A 17,107-nucleotide genomic window follows, 5' to 3' on the forward strand; every position below is an offset into this window, starting at 1 on the left:
CACTCCAAAACCTTCCATCCTCCAGGCTGAACAATCCCAATTCTCTCTACCTTTCCTCCCAGCAGAGCTGCTCCATCCCTCTGCTCATCCTGGGGCCTCCTCTGGTGCTCTTTGTCCTTCCTGTGCTGGGATCCCAGGGCTGGGACAGCTCCAAAGCTTTCCTTCAGCCCTTCCCTACACAGCCACAAACGATAAGAACTTTATATTTAATACTGAATAAATGTCTGACCCTCAAGGCATAATAATCTGCTTAAAATATACTTAACAGTACTCCCTGGCTAAAAGAAAAAACTTTCCAACTCTTACTTTAAAAAAATAAAATCCATTTAGATGCTTACTTTGACTACGTGCCCAGCATCACTGGCAAAAGTGCTTCTGTTTAGAAAGGATGGCTGGGCCAAAATTTAACTTGTTTTTCAGGAATAGGAAACCCAAGAGGGGGAAAAAAAAAGGTAATAAGAGCCATAGCAGATAAATCATTATTGGCCATTCCACTGGAAGGGAATGTTCATGCCCAGGGCAGTGCCTGGGGGCATTTTCACCTGGAGAAGTTGGGTGGTGATGCCTCACCCTCCTCACTGTGATGTGGAAGAGCATCAGGGATGGTGACAAAGCATCAATCTCCAGCAAATTCCCAAAGAATTCCATGCCAGACTAAGCACCAACAAGTTCTGACCATGATATGCCTGCTTTTCATCTCAATAATAATAATAATAATAATAATAATAATAATAATAATAATAATAATAATAATAATGTTATTTCACAGAGGCAAAGGAATGACATCCCATTAGAAGAGACAATCAGGAAAAGCAGCTGAATTATAAAATTATGCTGCTAAATTATAAAATTATAATTTTATAATTATCTGATCCATCAGAAAAGCAGTTTTGGGGAAAAGCAAAGAAAATTGGGATTTGCTTTCCTTTGAAATAAGAAATATAAGGTTTACCAAGGGCAGATTTAGCAAAAAGCTGAGAAAAGGGTTCCCATCTTTCCCACCTGATGTTACCAGCTCTTAGTAGAGCTAGAACTAAGCCAGTGCTTCCACTTTTCAAGACACAAAAAGGACAATCTCTCTGTCCCTGGTCATTTTTATAAAAAATAAATTGAAAACTTCCAACAGGCAAAGCCCATTTTTCAGTAAACAGAATTGTTACCCTCAGGACAGATTTCCTGCTGCTGCCTTTTAACCTGCCAGGTATCAAGGGGCAGGAGTCACTTAAACTGACTGACTGGAACCACCCTGCAGGTGCCAAGGGGCAGGGCTTTAAGCCAGGCTTAACAAAACCACCAAACAGCACCAAAACCAGAGTGTGGCTACTTTGTGGGCAATTATTTATAGAGAGAAATGGCTCCTCTGTCACCTGTGGGGACAAACCTTTGCATGTCCACGTGCAGAAGTGAGGAAAGTTTGTGCAGAAATTTGGTTTTGTTAAACCTGAGGGTTACAAAAAACCTTAAAACTTCAGGTTGGCTTCTCACAAAACAATGAAAACACCTTTTTTTGTGTGGTTTTTTTCCCCTCCATACTCATTTGTGACTATTGATTTCTCCTTGCCCTTTGTTCCTCTGGCTCTTGGCCAGCTCCACTCTCAGGGCACTGCCCCCAAGGCTCAGGCCTTGCAAGGAGGACAGAGCTCTGTGTGCAGCCCCCTGCTCCCTGTAGTCCAGGAAAGCTCTGTGCTGTGCTCCCTGCCACTTCAGGGCAGCAGGAACCACCTGCAGCTCCCTCAGGGCACTTTTCAGCTGGCTCACCCTCAGGCTGCCAGGCAGGTTCCCCACGTACACAGTGGTGATTGTGTCAGATCCCTCAGATTTGGGATTTACAGGATCACTTCCCCCTGGAGCTGAGCCTGGAGCAGCCCATGGCTGGGGATTTACAGCCATCACCTTCCTGTCTGAAATTGCTGCTCTGTTGGTGTCTGCCAGGGCTGGGTGTTCATCTTGGAGGGTGACATCCTTGCCAGCCTGCTTCTCTCTCCATCGAAGAGTCTTTAGGATGGGGATTTTTCCCAGCATCTCAGAGCTGACCTAAAAAGGAGGAATATAATTATTGTAAGAATGGATATAATTATTGTAAAAGGATTTCTTGCCTTCCAGAAAAAGATGATGAGCATCAGGGCTCGTTTGTGCCATAAAAAGAGAGGAACCTTATTATGCTCCTGCCATGCAGACAGCCAGAGCATTCCAAATGTTCCTAATTGCTGCTCTGATTGGGAAGGCTCCCTAAATACACACTGCAGGACAAAAATAAACATTAGTGACTCCTGAAGTGAGCAGCACTATGGATCCAGCAGGCAAATCCCAACCAAAGTCAGGGCTATTCCAATTTGACATTTATTTGTCTGAGTGCTTTCAGATCTGCATTCTCCTTGTTCTCCTTCTGTGTTTGCTTTGACTGAGGGCCTGTGCTCCTGCCCTGGCAGAATCCTACACAATCCTTGTCCTGGCAGAATCCTACACAATCCTTATCCTGGCAGAATCCTACACAATTCTTGTTCTAACAGAATCCTATACAATTCTTGTCCTGGCAGAATCCTACACAATCCTTGTCCTGGCAGAATCCTACACAATCCTTGTCCTGGCAGAATCCTACACAATCCTTGTCCTGGCAGAATCCTACTCAATCCCAGCCCTAACAGAATCCTACACAATCCCTGGCCTGGCAGAATCCTACACAATCCTTGTTCTAACAGAATCCTACACAATCCCTGGCCTGGCAGAATCCTACACAAATCCTCCCCTGACAGAATCCTACACAACCCCAGCCCTGATAGAATCCTACACAATCCCTGCCCTAACAGAATCCTACACAATCCTTATCCTGGCAGAATCCTACACAATCCTTGTCCTGGCAGAATCCTACTCAATCCCAGCTCTGGCAGAATCCTACACAATCCTTGCTCTAACAGAAGCCTACACAATCCCTGGCCTGGCAGAATCCTACACAATCCCTGCCCTGACAATCCTCTGCCCTGGCAGAATCCTACACAATCCCAGCCCTAACAGAATCCTACACCATCCCAGCCTGGCAGAATCCATCCCAACCCAGCAGACAGTTCCATTCTGCAGAGCTGCTGGTGCTCTCTTCCCCCAGCACAGGAAATCCCGTGGGCTGGGTCACACAATGGTGGAAGCTGCAGCAGGAGCGTGCCTTGGAGCAGGGTTCCTGTGCATGTGGGCCCAGCTGGAGGCACGTCCCCTGCTTGGGGCACATCCCCTCTGTGCCACCCGACCTCCCACAGCACCCACAGCTCCTCAGACCCCACATGGATGTGCTGGGCTGGAGCAGGAACAGAAGTGCTCGGACACTGCACTCACACTGTGAGCCCGTTATTCCTGCCATCCATCCATCCATCCATCCATCCATCCATCCATCCATCCATCCATCCATCCATCCATCCATCCATCCATCCATCCCTGACCCAAAGAGCTTTTCTGGAAGGGCTCTTCCTCTCAACAGCTGAACCCCATCCATGTGAGGCATGAGATGCCCCAGGCTGCACTCAGACACTGGCAGGAAATGCAGTGGTTCCCCAGCTAATGTGGTCGAGCTCTTGGCTTGCACACTGAGCTTGGAAGGAGGAGGAATTCCTGCTTGGCTGCTGGACAAGTCCAACATCCATCAACACCAGCTCCAATGCTGAAATGTAGGGAGCAAACCAGAGCCTGGGGAAGCAATGCCTGAGCTAGCAGAGACCCAGGCTAGTAGCCCAGAATGGGAGAGGGCCAGCACCCTGAGCAGGCTGGGCTGGAGCAGCACCAGTACATCCCAGTATGCCTGCAGAGCTCCCAGCTCAGACCTCAGCAGCCCAGAGCCTCTGAATTCCTGCTCCTACAGTTACAGGCACAGCCAGCCTGCATCTGCACAGCATCAAGCTCAGCTCCCTGGGGACAGAAACCCAGCTCTGAAGTGACTCGAGGAAAAGCCAAGGCAGGGTGGGGGCAATGTCAGGATGAGGTGACAGGCAAGTCACCCAACAGAATTCTCTTCATCTTCTGAAAAGCAAACAAGCAAGGTTTTATTTCAGGCTGGAACTGAAATGATGATGATTTTATTATGATAAATAAAACCTGTGCTAGTTCTGCTAACACGACATCAAACAGCAAGGACTTGCTCCAGGAGCCTCCACACTCAGAAAGGTGCAGAGCATTTCCACATTTTACAGAATTATTACTCTGTGGATTCTGGGGCTGATTTGTTTTTCTCAGCCAAGAATTCCAAGTGCTGTGTTTGACAGCAAACTCCCCTTCCCTGAGTGATACAACATCAAACCAAGGCCTGAAGGATCTCACTTTGTTTGTACTGGCCAACAATTAAGAAGGTTTGTTGTCCTCTGTCAAATTTCCATGTGAAATGGAAGCTCTATGCTAATTAAACCAAACAGGAAAAACATTTTTCTGTTCTCATGCAAACCAATCACTCCTGGCCCCAAAGCACAGCCCAAGAACTGCTCCTTTCATCCTGAAATTACACCGAGTTGCCAAGGCATGAGTTGGGTGTTTGGTTAGAAAGGGAAATGCTACCAAGGGCAAACCCTCAGGGCTTTGGAGATTGGGGAATCAGAGATGGGCACTGAGAGGATCAGCCCTGGAATTCCCAGGACAATCCAAGGGCAGGATTTAGATAATCCAGGGAACAGCACAATCTCCAAGGGACGTCCATCAGGCATCTCCTCTCACTAAGGAGATTTTGGCATCAGCCTGCAGCTCTTGGAGCTGCAGTTTCAGGCTCCTGGTGGCCTCAGGAAGATGCAGTGACAACAGCATTTATGTTTCAGGAGGAATTTCTGCACAGAAAGGGGGATTAGACATTGGGATTAGTGCCCATGGTGGAGTCCTCATCCCTGGAGGTGTTTATGGAAAGACAGGACGTGGGACTCAGATGTCTGGTCTGGGATCAGTCACAGTTGGACTTACTGAGGTTGGAAAAAACCTCCAAAATCATCGATTCTGGGATTTTTGTAAGAGCTATGAACTATTTTCTTTAAAGTTCTGGTCAAACACCACCATGAAACGATTCTGTCATTCCCTCAAAATCCAGCCCTGTGCAGACACAACACCAACAGACCTTCACCAAAGCAACAAAGGCAGCTGATTTAAGACTTTTCTTTTTTTGTATCAGCAAAGATTTGTAAAAAATATTAGACAAGTTCTGCCACTGTCAGCTGACACCTTCCTGTCACAAGAGGCACAGGGATTTACCTTAATGGTTTTTTTCTCTGGGTTCTAGGAGAACATTTCAGCTGGGCCAAACCTTCTAAACCCTTCCTTGTTTTCTCTCACTTTTATGGCACTGAAAGGCAGAAACTCCATTTGGGGTTTCAATTCAACAAACAAATCCATTGGGGTTTTGGGGGATGAGAACCAAAAGGGCAAAGGGGGCAGTGGGTGGCAGGGGAGAGGAAAAAGCTTGTTCTGCTCTGTTGCAAAAGAGCAAACAAAAGAACCCTGTGATAGTACAATGTGTTGCTAATTACAAGCATGCAAAAAGTTCCTTTTGTCCTGTGAGCTGGGGAGGATTGCAAGGATTTATTTCCATGTGGAGAGAGGCCAAAGATATTCCTCCTCTCTTTCAACAAGCTGCACACTTCTGGGTGCTCTGCTGGCTGCTCAGTCCTCTCTAGCCTTGCTCATCCCTGTTCCTGTCCCTGCCTACTGCTCTAGGCTAAGCCAGAATTTAGGGACATTCCAGCCCAAGTCTGGTTGATCCATCTATGTGAACGTGGGCAAACCCAGCACTGGAAGCTTCCCCCATCCCTTCAAAACCAAGGCCAAACCATTCACAGATGTTTTGAAACTCTGGATTGAGTGTTGGGATTTAGCTTTGCTAGCGAAACCAAAGCTGAAGAAGTTCCCTGTCATCTCCTGACCACCAATTCCTAGACCAATTCCACACTTCAGCCCTCTGGGGTTGGCCAAATAAATGCTCATGGGTCTGTGCCATAAAGTCTGAAATAATTTGGGTTAAAAATAACCCCACCAAAGGCAATTAATCATTTAATAATCTCTGCCACGGCTGGGAGAGCCTTGGGGAAAGAGGACAGCAGAGGCTGGATAAATTCTTCTGGCACACAATTACTGGGAAAGGAGCTGAGGAGGGAAAAGTGGCCCCTTTCTGAGAGAAACCTGAGGAAAAAACTCCTGGATGCTGAGTGGCAGCACAAATTTCCCAACACTTAACCCACAGCATCCATGGCTACGACACCTGGTTGTGATGGTGTTCACAGGGGTCTTAGGATGAGGGAAGAGACGAGAATGTTGACTCCATGTTTTAGAAGGCTTGATTTATTATTTTATAATATCTATTCTACTAAAACTACACTAAAAGAATAGAAGAAAAGATTTCATCAGAAAGCTAGCTAAGAATAGAAAAAGAATGATAACAAAAACTTGTGACTGAGACAGTCTAGATAGCTAGACTGTGATTGTTCATTAATTAGAAACAACCACATGAGACCAATCCCAGATCCACCTGTTGCATTCCACAGCAGCAGATAATCAATGTTTGCATTTTGTTCCTGAGGCCTCTCAGCTTCTCAGAAGAAAAAATCCTAAAGAAAAGATTTTTCAGAAAATATCATAGCTACACCTGGTTTGATCCCAAAATGTGGTGGCAGATGGATCCTGCAGCATCCCTGCTGGACACCAGGGCTCTCCTCACCCTCTGCTCTCCCAGACCTCTGATCAGAGCCATTCTGCTGTGGGGAATGAAGGATGGGTTTGTCCTGGGTCAGAAATGCTGACCCCTGAGCCAGCCAGGGCAGGGCAAAGAGCACTGAGATCTCCTTGGAGTGAGGGATGGGGTGGGATGGGGTGGGATGGGAGGCTGTCCTTATCCTGCTATTTCATTCTGCTCCTCATCTCACTGACACAGGAACACCTGGATCTTGTGAGCCCCCACCTGGAATCCCGTGCTCAGCTCTGGTGTTCCCAGCAGCAGAACACCATGGAATGTTGGATTGAGTCCATGAAGTTGGCAGGAGGACTGGGACACCTCCCCTGTGGGGATAGGCTGAGAAGGCTGGAGCTGTTCAGCCTGGAGACATCCCAGCACCTTCCAGGAGCTGAATGGGCTGCAAGGAAGCTGGAGAGGGACTGTGACATCAGTGACAGCACAAGGGGAATGGCCTCAGAATGGAAAAGGGGAAAATTTAGTTTAGATATAGAGAAGGAATTGTTCCTGTGAGGGTGGGGAGGCCCTGGCACAGGTGCCCAGAGAAGCTGTGGCTGCCACATCCCTTGGGGACATTTGGAAATGTCCAAGGCCAGGCTGGGGAGCGCTCAGGGACAGTGGAAGGTGTGCAGGGGCTTGCAATAAGATTCTCTTTCAAATCCCTTCCAACCCAACCCATTCCATGATTTTCAGATGGAGACTGATGCAGCTGCCCTGGCAGGCAGCAAACAGCACCAAACACCTCCAGGGCCGCAGATCCACCTGCAAGGTTCATCCCCAAAGGGCTCTGACCCCAGATTATTCAAAACCTCCTTGGGACAGACCAAATTTTTTGTGCTGTGTCCTCTTTTCATGCTGTGTCCTCGTTTCCAGGAGCTCTGAGCAAACAGGGATTTGTGGCACAGACAAGGCCAGGACAACAAGGCCAGCACAGCTGAACATTTTATCATTCATTTGCACAAAATGTCCAAATATGTGCACACAATCCAAGGGCACATTGCTGGGAGCTGGCAGCCTGCTGGTGTCCCTCAGGAGAAACTCCTGCAGCCCACACTGGGAATCCATCAGGGCATTCTGGGGACTCTGCAGCGAGGCTGAGCTTTGCAAAGGTGCTGAGATGTGTGAGCAGGTGTGGAAAGCATTCCCTGCCCCAGCCATCCCAAAAACCACACCAAAACAAAGCCCTGCCTACACTGACTGCAATTCCTTCTGCTGAAGGATTTGCCAGCTTGGATGGGTGCATTTTTTGAGCTTTCCTTTCCAAATGTTCTATCACACATCCAAAGCTGTTGTTTGTTGTTGCCATCTCTGCCACTGGGATTCCCTCCCTGTTCATTTCATTTCAGGAAAATTCTTTTCCTACTGCTATAAAATCCTCAGCAAAAGAATGACTGCAAAGCCAGGAGGAAATATTTGCTAAAATATAGTGATTTTTCCACCAACTACTCTCCTTTCCCTCTTTGTGAACTCAAATATTTTAATTTGTCTGTACAATTTCAATTTAAAATAAGCACAGCACAAATAACTTGGTAATTAGGACAAATATAATAGCCAGTGTCCCAGATAAAGATCACAGTTACCCACAGAAAATTTTAAATGAGAAAGCAAGTAGCTTCATGAATTTAGAGTTCCCAGAAACAATGGGTTGGATTCTCAAGACAGATGAAGCCAAATAATTCTCCACTGGCATCCAAATAAAGTTCTCCAGAGTGCTCAGCTCTCAGCAGCTCTTGCTGCCCCTCCAGTAACTCAAATTGATGTCCCAAACCTCTGACCTCAGAGAGACAAAAGTTCCACAAACACTCCCCAGCACTGGGGGTTTGGAAGTGTTTCTGGAGTGCCTGATAATGATTCTTTGGTATTGATGATGTTGTGGCTCTTCCACTTCCTTGGAAGTCCTTAAACAGCTCAGAACACACAAAAGCACTCCAGGAAAATGCAGCAGCTCCTTCAGCATGGAAATGCAGCCATGGATTTGTTTGCTGGGTGAGCACCTCCTTCCCTTCCCTCTGGAGCTGAGTGTGCATTACTGGCAGCACATCCTCACAACAACCCTTAGCTGTAATCCCATATTTGCAAACACCTGGATTTCAAACTCCTAAACATTGTCCTGCCCTGATCCAGCCCTGCTCCCCAAGGATCAGCTTTTTTTCACAATGTATTTTCCACCTCACAGGTCCTCACAATGAAGTTAAGCTACTCAGTGTTGACAAAAGCCCGTGTTTAGAAGCGGATGATTTATTTACTCACTGCCTCTTGGTTCATTTAGTTTTGCTCTGAGGAACAGGAATGCATCAGCAAAGCCAGGATTTGAAGGAGAAAAGGATGGAGAGAAAATGATGGAGAAGTAGCCAGGAAAATCCAAAGGATAAACACTGAAATAGCCCCTATCAAATGCTGGTTTTTTCACACCCTGGTGATTAACCGGACCTCCCACCTCCAAACCCCTCTGTGCAAGAGCTGAACACCACAGGCACACACAAAATAAATGCCACTCATTTCCCTGGGGTTAATGGTAATTTCTGCTTCATATAGACACCACACTTTGTTCTAGTCCCAAAAAGACAGAAAAGTGATGATTATCCCTGGTCTTCTCTAATATTCCTATTTAATCCATACAGCTCCAAACAAAAGGTGTTAAATCAACACTGAAATATTCAAATAAAGGGTCACTCTGTGCTCCATTCTCAGTGAAAGCTGCAGAAAATTCAGTTTCTGCGAAAGGCACAAAAAAAGAAATAAAAAAAAAGTGTCAGCAAGGCCACTTACTGAGAAGTCTGACACCAAGGCAGACAAACTGATCAAAAATATGTTGGCAAGATGGATGGAGCACAAGGGGTAGGCCTTCAACACAATTACATTCAATAATATCCTAAAAAAAATTACAATTCAAAAATAATTCAATGGAAAAAATGCACTAGGGCAGACAGAGCTGTTATTTATTTATTTATAACCTCAAACCCTCAACCACAGGCAGGGTAAAATGCTCTCCCACTTCTGGAATAAAAATAGTCCTGGCTAGAATTTGTTTGTTGTAGATACATTACCTAAAGAAATTTAACTCTTTCAGTTGGTTGGCAAATTTTAACAAACAAGTTTTGATTTCCCGGGGAGTATTCCCTTAAAATTGCTCAGTTTGTGCAAGATGTGGGTGCACAATTCCTCATTTCAGCATTCCTGCTCTACTCACTCATGCAGGATTGGGTCTGCTCCCTGACTGGATGATTTCAGAAATGAAAATCCAATGACAAAGAAAAAGCTTTCCCAGCAGGAACCTCCAGTAAAACAATTCACTCGAGGCTTTCCTGAAACTATTTGGGAAGCTGAGGAAGTTTCTGACACTGGGCAGGGGGAAAAGGCCAATCCATAATAGAACTACCAATAAATAAAGATTCATGTTTAAAATCTCTGTTCTTCCACCTGAAATTGAGCTGCAGCCACAGATTTATCCACTGCAGGAACAGGAATGTGCCAGCAGCAGGTTGTGTTTTCCTTTCACAACCAGAGCAGCACAGACTTCTCCCCACCAGTTCCACCCCCTGGGACACTTCAGGATGGGAACAGCAACCTCAGATGCAGGGAAATATCTCTCCTCCTCACCATTACCCCTTAAACCCCACTGCACACAGATGCTGCTGCCTTGTTTCACCTGACAAACACATCTGCTCTTTTACCAAATATATCTAATTTTAAAAAATTGTTTCTATATAAAAATGGGGGGTTTATCAGCAGGTTATTGGTACCAGTAAACCACCAGCAGCAAAGGTTTAACTTGATGAAGATTGAACTTGGTTTGTGCCACCAGCAGCAAAAGTTTAAGATTTAACTGGATTAAACTGAACTTGCCTGGTGCCACCAGCAGCAAAGGTTTAAGGTTTAACTGGATTAAATTGAACTTGCCTTGTGCCACATTATTCCCTGAGGTTTTGGTCGTTTGCAATGGGTCTGGATGGTCCTTGTTGGAGTGAGGATGTAATCCACAGTTAAATCATGATCACCCAGCAGCTCCTCTGCTATGTCAAGCACCTACAAGGCACAGATTTGGTTAAGTAGCTAAAAACAAGCTCCCTAAAGCTGTGCCCCATTCCTGATGTCTTGTCACATGAAAATCCATCAAAGACAATGGGAATGAAGATGCCAAACCAGCTTCATTCCATGTCTCCTCTGCAGACAGAGCAGGAAGTGTCCCAGAGCTCCCTCCCAGCTGCAGAGGGGATATTCGAACATCTCAACTCACCTGGCAGTCGTGCACGATGGTGACCACAGGTGTGTCCTCCTGCACTGCCCCCATGGACACCATCATTGCATACTCCATGTCTGCATAACCTTCCCCTTTGCCAATTCTCCAGCCTAAAGCACAGAAAAGTGGGAAAAAAAATCAAACAGCGCAGTGGAAAGTTGTTAAAAAGGTGTAATTAACCCAGCAGTCTGCAAGCTGTAACTCTGGAAAAAATCAGATCAGCATCTCTCACAGGGTGCAGCTTTCCTTGAAATCAGCACTGAAATGAAATAAAAAATCAGTTTTAATGACTCCTAAAAGATGCCAGAAGCTTCCCATTCAGAATAAACAAAGTCAATGTAATTAGCCAGCAGTTTATTTAGCAATTGTATTTAGAACCTTCTATTCATGTCCCACACAGGTTAATGTCGGTAAAGAGGAGTCTGGGTCACATGTAAATCTGTGTTATTTTAGGCAAGGGATAAAGTCAGTGGAAAATTTTTCAGCACTAGCAGGTTTCCAAAATACTAGAAAATGCAAAATCTGATCCCCAAATAGGTCCTGAATCAGCAGGTCTAACACAAGTCCTTTCACACAGCCTGTGTGAGCAGAGCAGATCTCTGACAGGGAGCCTGCTTGGATTCCTTCAGAACACAAAGAATTGCTTTCCTCAAGAGCTTTCCTGAACATCTCTGAGGCCACTGCTGTGTGCCCACTGCATCCTGAGGCACCCCTGCTTCCCTGGCAGCAGGGATTGGGCACACACAGGGGCAGAAGCCAAGACCACAGCTCAGCTCCAAGGAGAAATCTGGCTCTGCCACTGGGCTGGGATTTGGGACTTTTCTGCTGGAAGTTTTTCCTTACCTTTTTCAGAGACAGCCACTGACCCCACAACAACCAAGTCCACTTGTGCTTTGTCATCCAGCCCCACAGGCACGCTGAAGTCTCTTACACCCTGCAGGGGAAAAAACAGCATTTGAGGTTTGCAGAGGGCACAATCTTCCAAGGACTGAGGCAGAAATCCAGGATATTTTGATAAATCCCAGTAACTCCCCACGTTTCCAAGTGTCTCTTCCATGTTTAGCCAAGCTGTACATGTCTGGGAAGTTATCCCCCAGGGAATCCTAGAATAGATTCCCTACGACAGTGACAGGAATTTTGGCACACTGCAAGGAGAGCTGAGGGAGGTGGGCACTTTTAGAAGCAAGGTTTTTTATTTAGGATCAAAACCTGATATTTTGAAACACTTTTTGGCAATCTGTTCCTAAAAATGAGGGCAAGTGACACTTCCTATTTACACTTCCCTACTCTACTAAAAGCTTGAGGAACACCAGAGCACTACAAATGCTTCAATTAATTCTGAAATAAACAAATCGCAATGTTAATTTAGACACAGACAGCTACAGCACAAAGAAATCCAACTCCACACACTCCTCTTCAATCTGTTCTCATCTTAACGAAAATTCTGTCCAGATTGCAGAAATTAAAAATTATGTTTACTTGGGTTTTTAAACATCAGAGGTTTAGAACTATTTAAAATCCATCTTGTGATTCAATCACTCCCAATATATGTGTACAGCACACTGCAAATGCTCCTCACACCAACTCAACTTGCTGCTAATCATAAATTAACAATATTAAAATCACAATAAAGAGCCACACATTTTCTGTGCAGAGCAGAAACCCCAAGAATTCAGTCATTTGTGGCCGGCTATCAGCACTAACACCCATCAGGCACTTCCCAGCAGTGTGGTAAGGATTGTTTGCACAGTGCTTTGTAAATACAAACTGCCAACAGCATTTTTTCATTAGTGGGCTGGGGGAAAAACCAGACACATGGTGGTAAGAGCCCAGATCAGACAGCAGGCCAAGAGAAAGGTCTCTTGCAAAAATGCTCTTCAGCCCTGAACAGCTTAATTAGTTAATGACTGCAATAGAACTTCCAACAAAGAAAGTCACGACTAATTACCAGCCTTTACAACCTCGGTTGTTTATGGGGTTGCTGCAGAACTTTATTGCCTTTAGCAGGAGATAAAGGAGGAAATAAATCCCTGTAGTAACCTCTTCATGTTGGGGTTTCATGGGAAATAAAGATGTAAACCCTGCAGGGCTGTCTGGCCGCAGCCCTCGGCTGTGCGGTGAGCTTGGAACACGAGAGGGCAGCAAGAGACCGCGGCAAACCCGACCGCCGCACGTGTCTGAGCCCGCCGCATGCAAATGCCACAATTCACGGCTCTTTGGCTGGTGTGGTCTATAAAAACCTCCACTCTCCTAGCGGGTAACACCTAAGAGCACGAAAATATTCCCCAGAAGGTTCAGCAGCTCAAAACTGCAGAATGGAGGAGCATGAAAAAAGATCTAACTCACCTCAAGTCATGATTTTCCAAAAGACATTGAGAAATATCAATTCAAATCCCTTTCAACCCTGCTAAGACTGAATTTTCTCCTGACTTCAACATTATCAGTGTACACAAAGCCAGGAATAACATCCTAACATGAAGAGATTTCAGGTTTTCCAGCTTCCAGCTGGTCCATCCTAAGGCCACACTGTCCCAGGGTTAATTCAGCCCTCCCTGATGCCTCAGTCCCACCTGAGATGTGGCACATCTCCTCAGCATCTCCTTGGTTGAAGATGGTAACTTTCCTAGCTGGTAACACCTAAGAGCCCTAAAATATTCCCCAAAGGGTTCAGCAGCTCAGAACTGCAGGATGGAGGAGCATGAAGAAAGATCTAACTCTCCTCAAGTCACGATTTTCCAAAAGACACTGAGAAATATCAATACTGTCCTGCTAAAACTGAATTTCAGTATTATCAATGGCAGCTGTGTTTACACAAAGCCAGGAATAACATCCTAACATGAAATATTCAGGTTTTCCAGCTTCCAGCTGGTCCATCCTAAGGCCACACTGTCCCAAGGTTAATTCAGCCCTCCCACCTGAGATGTGGCACATCTCCTCAGCATCTCCTTGGTTGCACCTGGAGGGGGAACAATCCTGTTGAACAGCCCAGTCCTCAGACGTGGTGTGGGAACCAGCAAAGTCTTCCTTGCCTGAGGAACCACAGGAAAAGGTTCATTTTACACTGAAGAAATGTTTTTATTGTCACACAGTAAAAACTACATGGCCAAATATTTAATTTTTTTATGTTGTAGATGGTGTAGTGCTTGTAAGATTAATTTCCTCCAATGCAGGAAAATTCCATCAAAAGGTTTATTGAAGAAATAAAAGGTAAGACAGAGATTTGAAGATATTTCAGGATATACCTTTAAAGACAATTTCTCCTTTAAAGCTATGTCTCTAAATAGCTGTATGAGGTAATAGTTTCAAACTGACAAAGGGCAGGGTTAGATGGGATATGAGGGAGGAACTCTCCCTGTGAGGGTGGGGAGAGAAGGTGCCCAGAGAAGCTGTGGCTGCTTCTGGATCCCTGGAATGTCCAAAGCCAGGTTGGACAGCACCCTGGGATGGTGGAAGGTGCCCCTGTGATGGAGGTTGGAACTGAATTATCCTTCAAATCCCCTCCAACCTAAACCATTCCATGGCACTCATTGATTTGAGCTGCACATAAACCCCTTGAAGATGCAGTGCCAGGTGTTGCTGAGGTGTGTTGTGTTTTCTGCTTGAGCCAGGTCTTGTGAGCTCTCAGAGGAACCCATCACTCCTGAGACAGCCCAGCTACCCTGAACAGCATAAAATCAGCAGGATGGCTTCTGAGGCAGTGTTGGAAACAGAAAAGTTTTATTAAAAGGCAAAATAACAAAGCTCTTACAGAGACAGGGCAGGAGGCTCTTGCTTCTGGTAAAAACACCCCACAAAAGGGATTATTTCCTTTGTTCTCTTCTTTTTCTAGTGAATTACCTAGGTGGGACCTTTTAGCTTCTGTCCAGCTGGGTTTGAGGTAAAGTCCCCTGTGAGGTGGCTTTTTACCAAATTGAGGAGAGAAACTTCTGGGCTTTTTAAGGACACAAAGGATCATTTATTCACTCAGGGGACACATCCCTACTGCCAGGCTCTGCTGTCCCCTCCCAGCCCCTCCTCAGGGCTGCCTTTACCTGCAGAGCTGCCAGCCGGGCACCTTCCAGAGGTTTGTCAGGATCCACCTTCACCTCCCGTGCTCTGCTGAATGCTTCCAGCTCCCTGAGAGAGCAGCAGGCCTGCAGGGAGCCCTGGCACAGGGAAGGAGCCAAGAGCAGAGGAATATTCACTTACTCTGAGCATTCTCACTTACTTCCAGCGTGAGGAAGCGGGCGTTCCTCTGGGGAGCATCGGGGTTTATTTTTACTGCACGGGCAGCTCGGAACTGCTGCAAGCCCAGGAGCCTGGTGGCAGCGTGGGAGGAGCCCTGTTTGCATAAAATATCAGCTCACAGCAGAAATGGCTAATGCAGAACCCTTCACCCTCTGGACAGGCTGATTTCTGCAGATTTTGGATTGAGGGGATGTTGATTTTTTGTGAAATATCCAATGCCAGCTTGGACAGGGCTGGGAGGGGGATAGTGGAAGGTGTTCCTGCTGAGGGAGCTTTAAATTCCCTTCCAATTCAAACAGAATCACAGAATCCCAGAATCACAGAGAATCCCAGAATGACGAGGTTGGAAGAGATCTCTAAGATCATCGAGTCCAACCTATGCCCTAACAGCTCAACCAGACTACAGCACCAAGTGCCACGTCCAGGCTTTTTTAACACATCCAGAGATGGTGATTCCACCACCTCCCTGGGAAGAGCATTCCAGTGCTTTATTATTCTTTCGGTGAAATTTTTTTACCTAATATCCAAACCATTCTGTGGAATTGACAAGGTGCTTTTGTTTGGTTTCCTTGCAGGGCTGTGAGGTGCTGCTCGGGGCACTGGGGAGGAACTGGGGAGGAGGAATGGGGGGAACTGAGGGCACTGGGGGAGCACTGAGGGGGATCTGGGAGGGCACTGAGAGCACTGAGGACACTGGGGGGAGAACTGGGAGGCACTGGGGGAGTACGGTGGGGGGGACTGGGGGCAGTGGGGGGGCATTTTGGGGGCACTGAGGGGCAGGCACTGGGGGTCGCTCCCGGCAGAGCGGGGCAGGGAAGGAGCAGGACGCGGCCCAGCGCCGGCCGTACCTTGAAGTTGGGGATGCGGCCGCGCACGGGCCGCGGGAACTCGGCCAGGCCCGAGGCCTCCAGGTGCTCCCACACCTCCTCCCGGATGTCCGACTTGGAGCGGCCCGCTGAGGGCAGCGCGCGGCCCGCCGCCGCCATCGCCCTGACGTCACCGCCATCCCCTCCCGCCTGCCCGCTCTCTCCGCCGCGCCGTGACGTCAGCGACGCCCCGCCCCTCGGTAGCTCATCCGTCGTGACGTCACCACTACGTCCGCCCCAGGATTGTGACGTCACTGTAGCCAAACCACGCCTCTCATCGTGTCAGCACGGAGAGGCGGAGCCTCCGGGTTGGCCACGCCCCTCCTGCGCGCGCGCGGCGGCTACGGCGGCTCTGAGGGCTCAAAAGGCCTCGAAGGCAGAGTTGGCGGGAGCGCCGTGAGGGGAGATCGCTGAGGGCCCGATTCATTTCTTGGATTAAACATAAAAAAAGCTGTGCTGGCGCATTAATGTGGGATTTCCGCCCGCATTATACAAATATCACGGGCCTTCCATCATGTCTTATGGCAGGGGGTAAAATCCCACCCCGCTTTTTGTAAAATTATTCCTCACATTAATTGATTTTCCATTTAGAACTGGCCGATGCTGAATAAAACAATATCCAGCCTCTACGTGGGTTCCCCCATGTTCACTTCTTGCTCGCCTTTAATTGGATAATAAATTATTTATTTGCACGATTTATTATTTATAAAATAAACTCATTCTACTAAAACTACCCAAAAAAAAGGAGCTTGAGAATCCCGACGTTCCTGAGTGGGATGGAGGGGTCATGGGAACAATGAAACGATGATTAAAATTTATGAAGGTTTATTTTAAAGCGTGCTGGGAAAGGCGGAAATGTCTTCAGAATAGGTATATTTATTATTATTTATATTGTATTGTATAATGTTGTAATGTATTGTATTATATTGTAGATATGATATGATATGATATGATATGATATGATATGATATGATATGATTTATTATCATATTTATTATTACACCCCACTAGGCTGGGATGCTGCGGATCCTCGGTCAGAGCCAGCTGCAGCTGTGCCACCCCAAAAAATCAGAATAAATTGGGGTGCTCTTCTCT

The 17,107-nt window shown here is 46.6% G+C and overlaps 1 protein-coding gene across 2 annotated transcripts; it reads right to left on the bottom strand.

Moving 5' to 3' along the window:
- Window positions 1-1,237: 1,237 nt before the first annotated feature.
- Window positions 1,238-16,141, bottom strand: MTHFSD (methenyltetrahydrofolate synthetase domain containing). 2 transcript variants are annotated; one of them, XM_030956365.1, is made up of 7 exons: window positions 15,995-16,141; window positions 14,951-15,064; window positions 13,835-13,948; window positions 11,763-11,853; window positions 10,917-11,029; window positions 10,580-10,705; window positions 1,238-2,034 (listed from the first exon to the last, which is right to left on the bottom strand). In XM_030956365.1, exons 1-7 carry the CDS (start codon window positions 16,130-16,132, stop codon window positions 1,534-1,536), a joined length of 1,197 nt encoding a protein of 398 aa, XP_030812225.1. In that variant the 5' UTR covers window positions 16,133-16,141; the 3' UTR covers window positions 1,238-1,533. The 2 variants fall into 2 exon arrangements, with proteins under 2 accessions (XP_030812225.1, XP_030812226.1); XM_030956366.1 differs by lacking the exon at window positions 14,951-15,064 and adding an exon at window positions 15,127-15,240.
- Window positions 16,142-17,107: the final 966 nt, after the last annotated feature.

Source organism: Camarhynchus parvulus, chromosome 11 (assembly GCF_901933205.1).
Source record: "Camarhynchus parvulus chromosome 11, STF_HiC, whole genome shotgun sequence".
Lineage (NCBI taxonomy): Eukaryota > Metazoa > Chordata > Aves > Passeriformes > Thraupidae > Camarhynchus > Camarhynchus parvulus.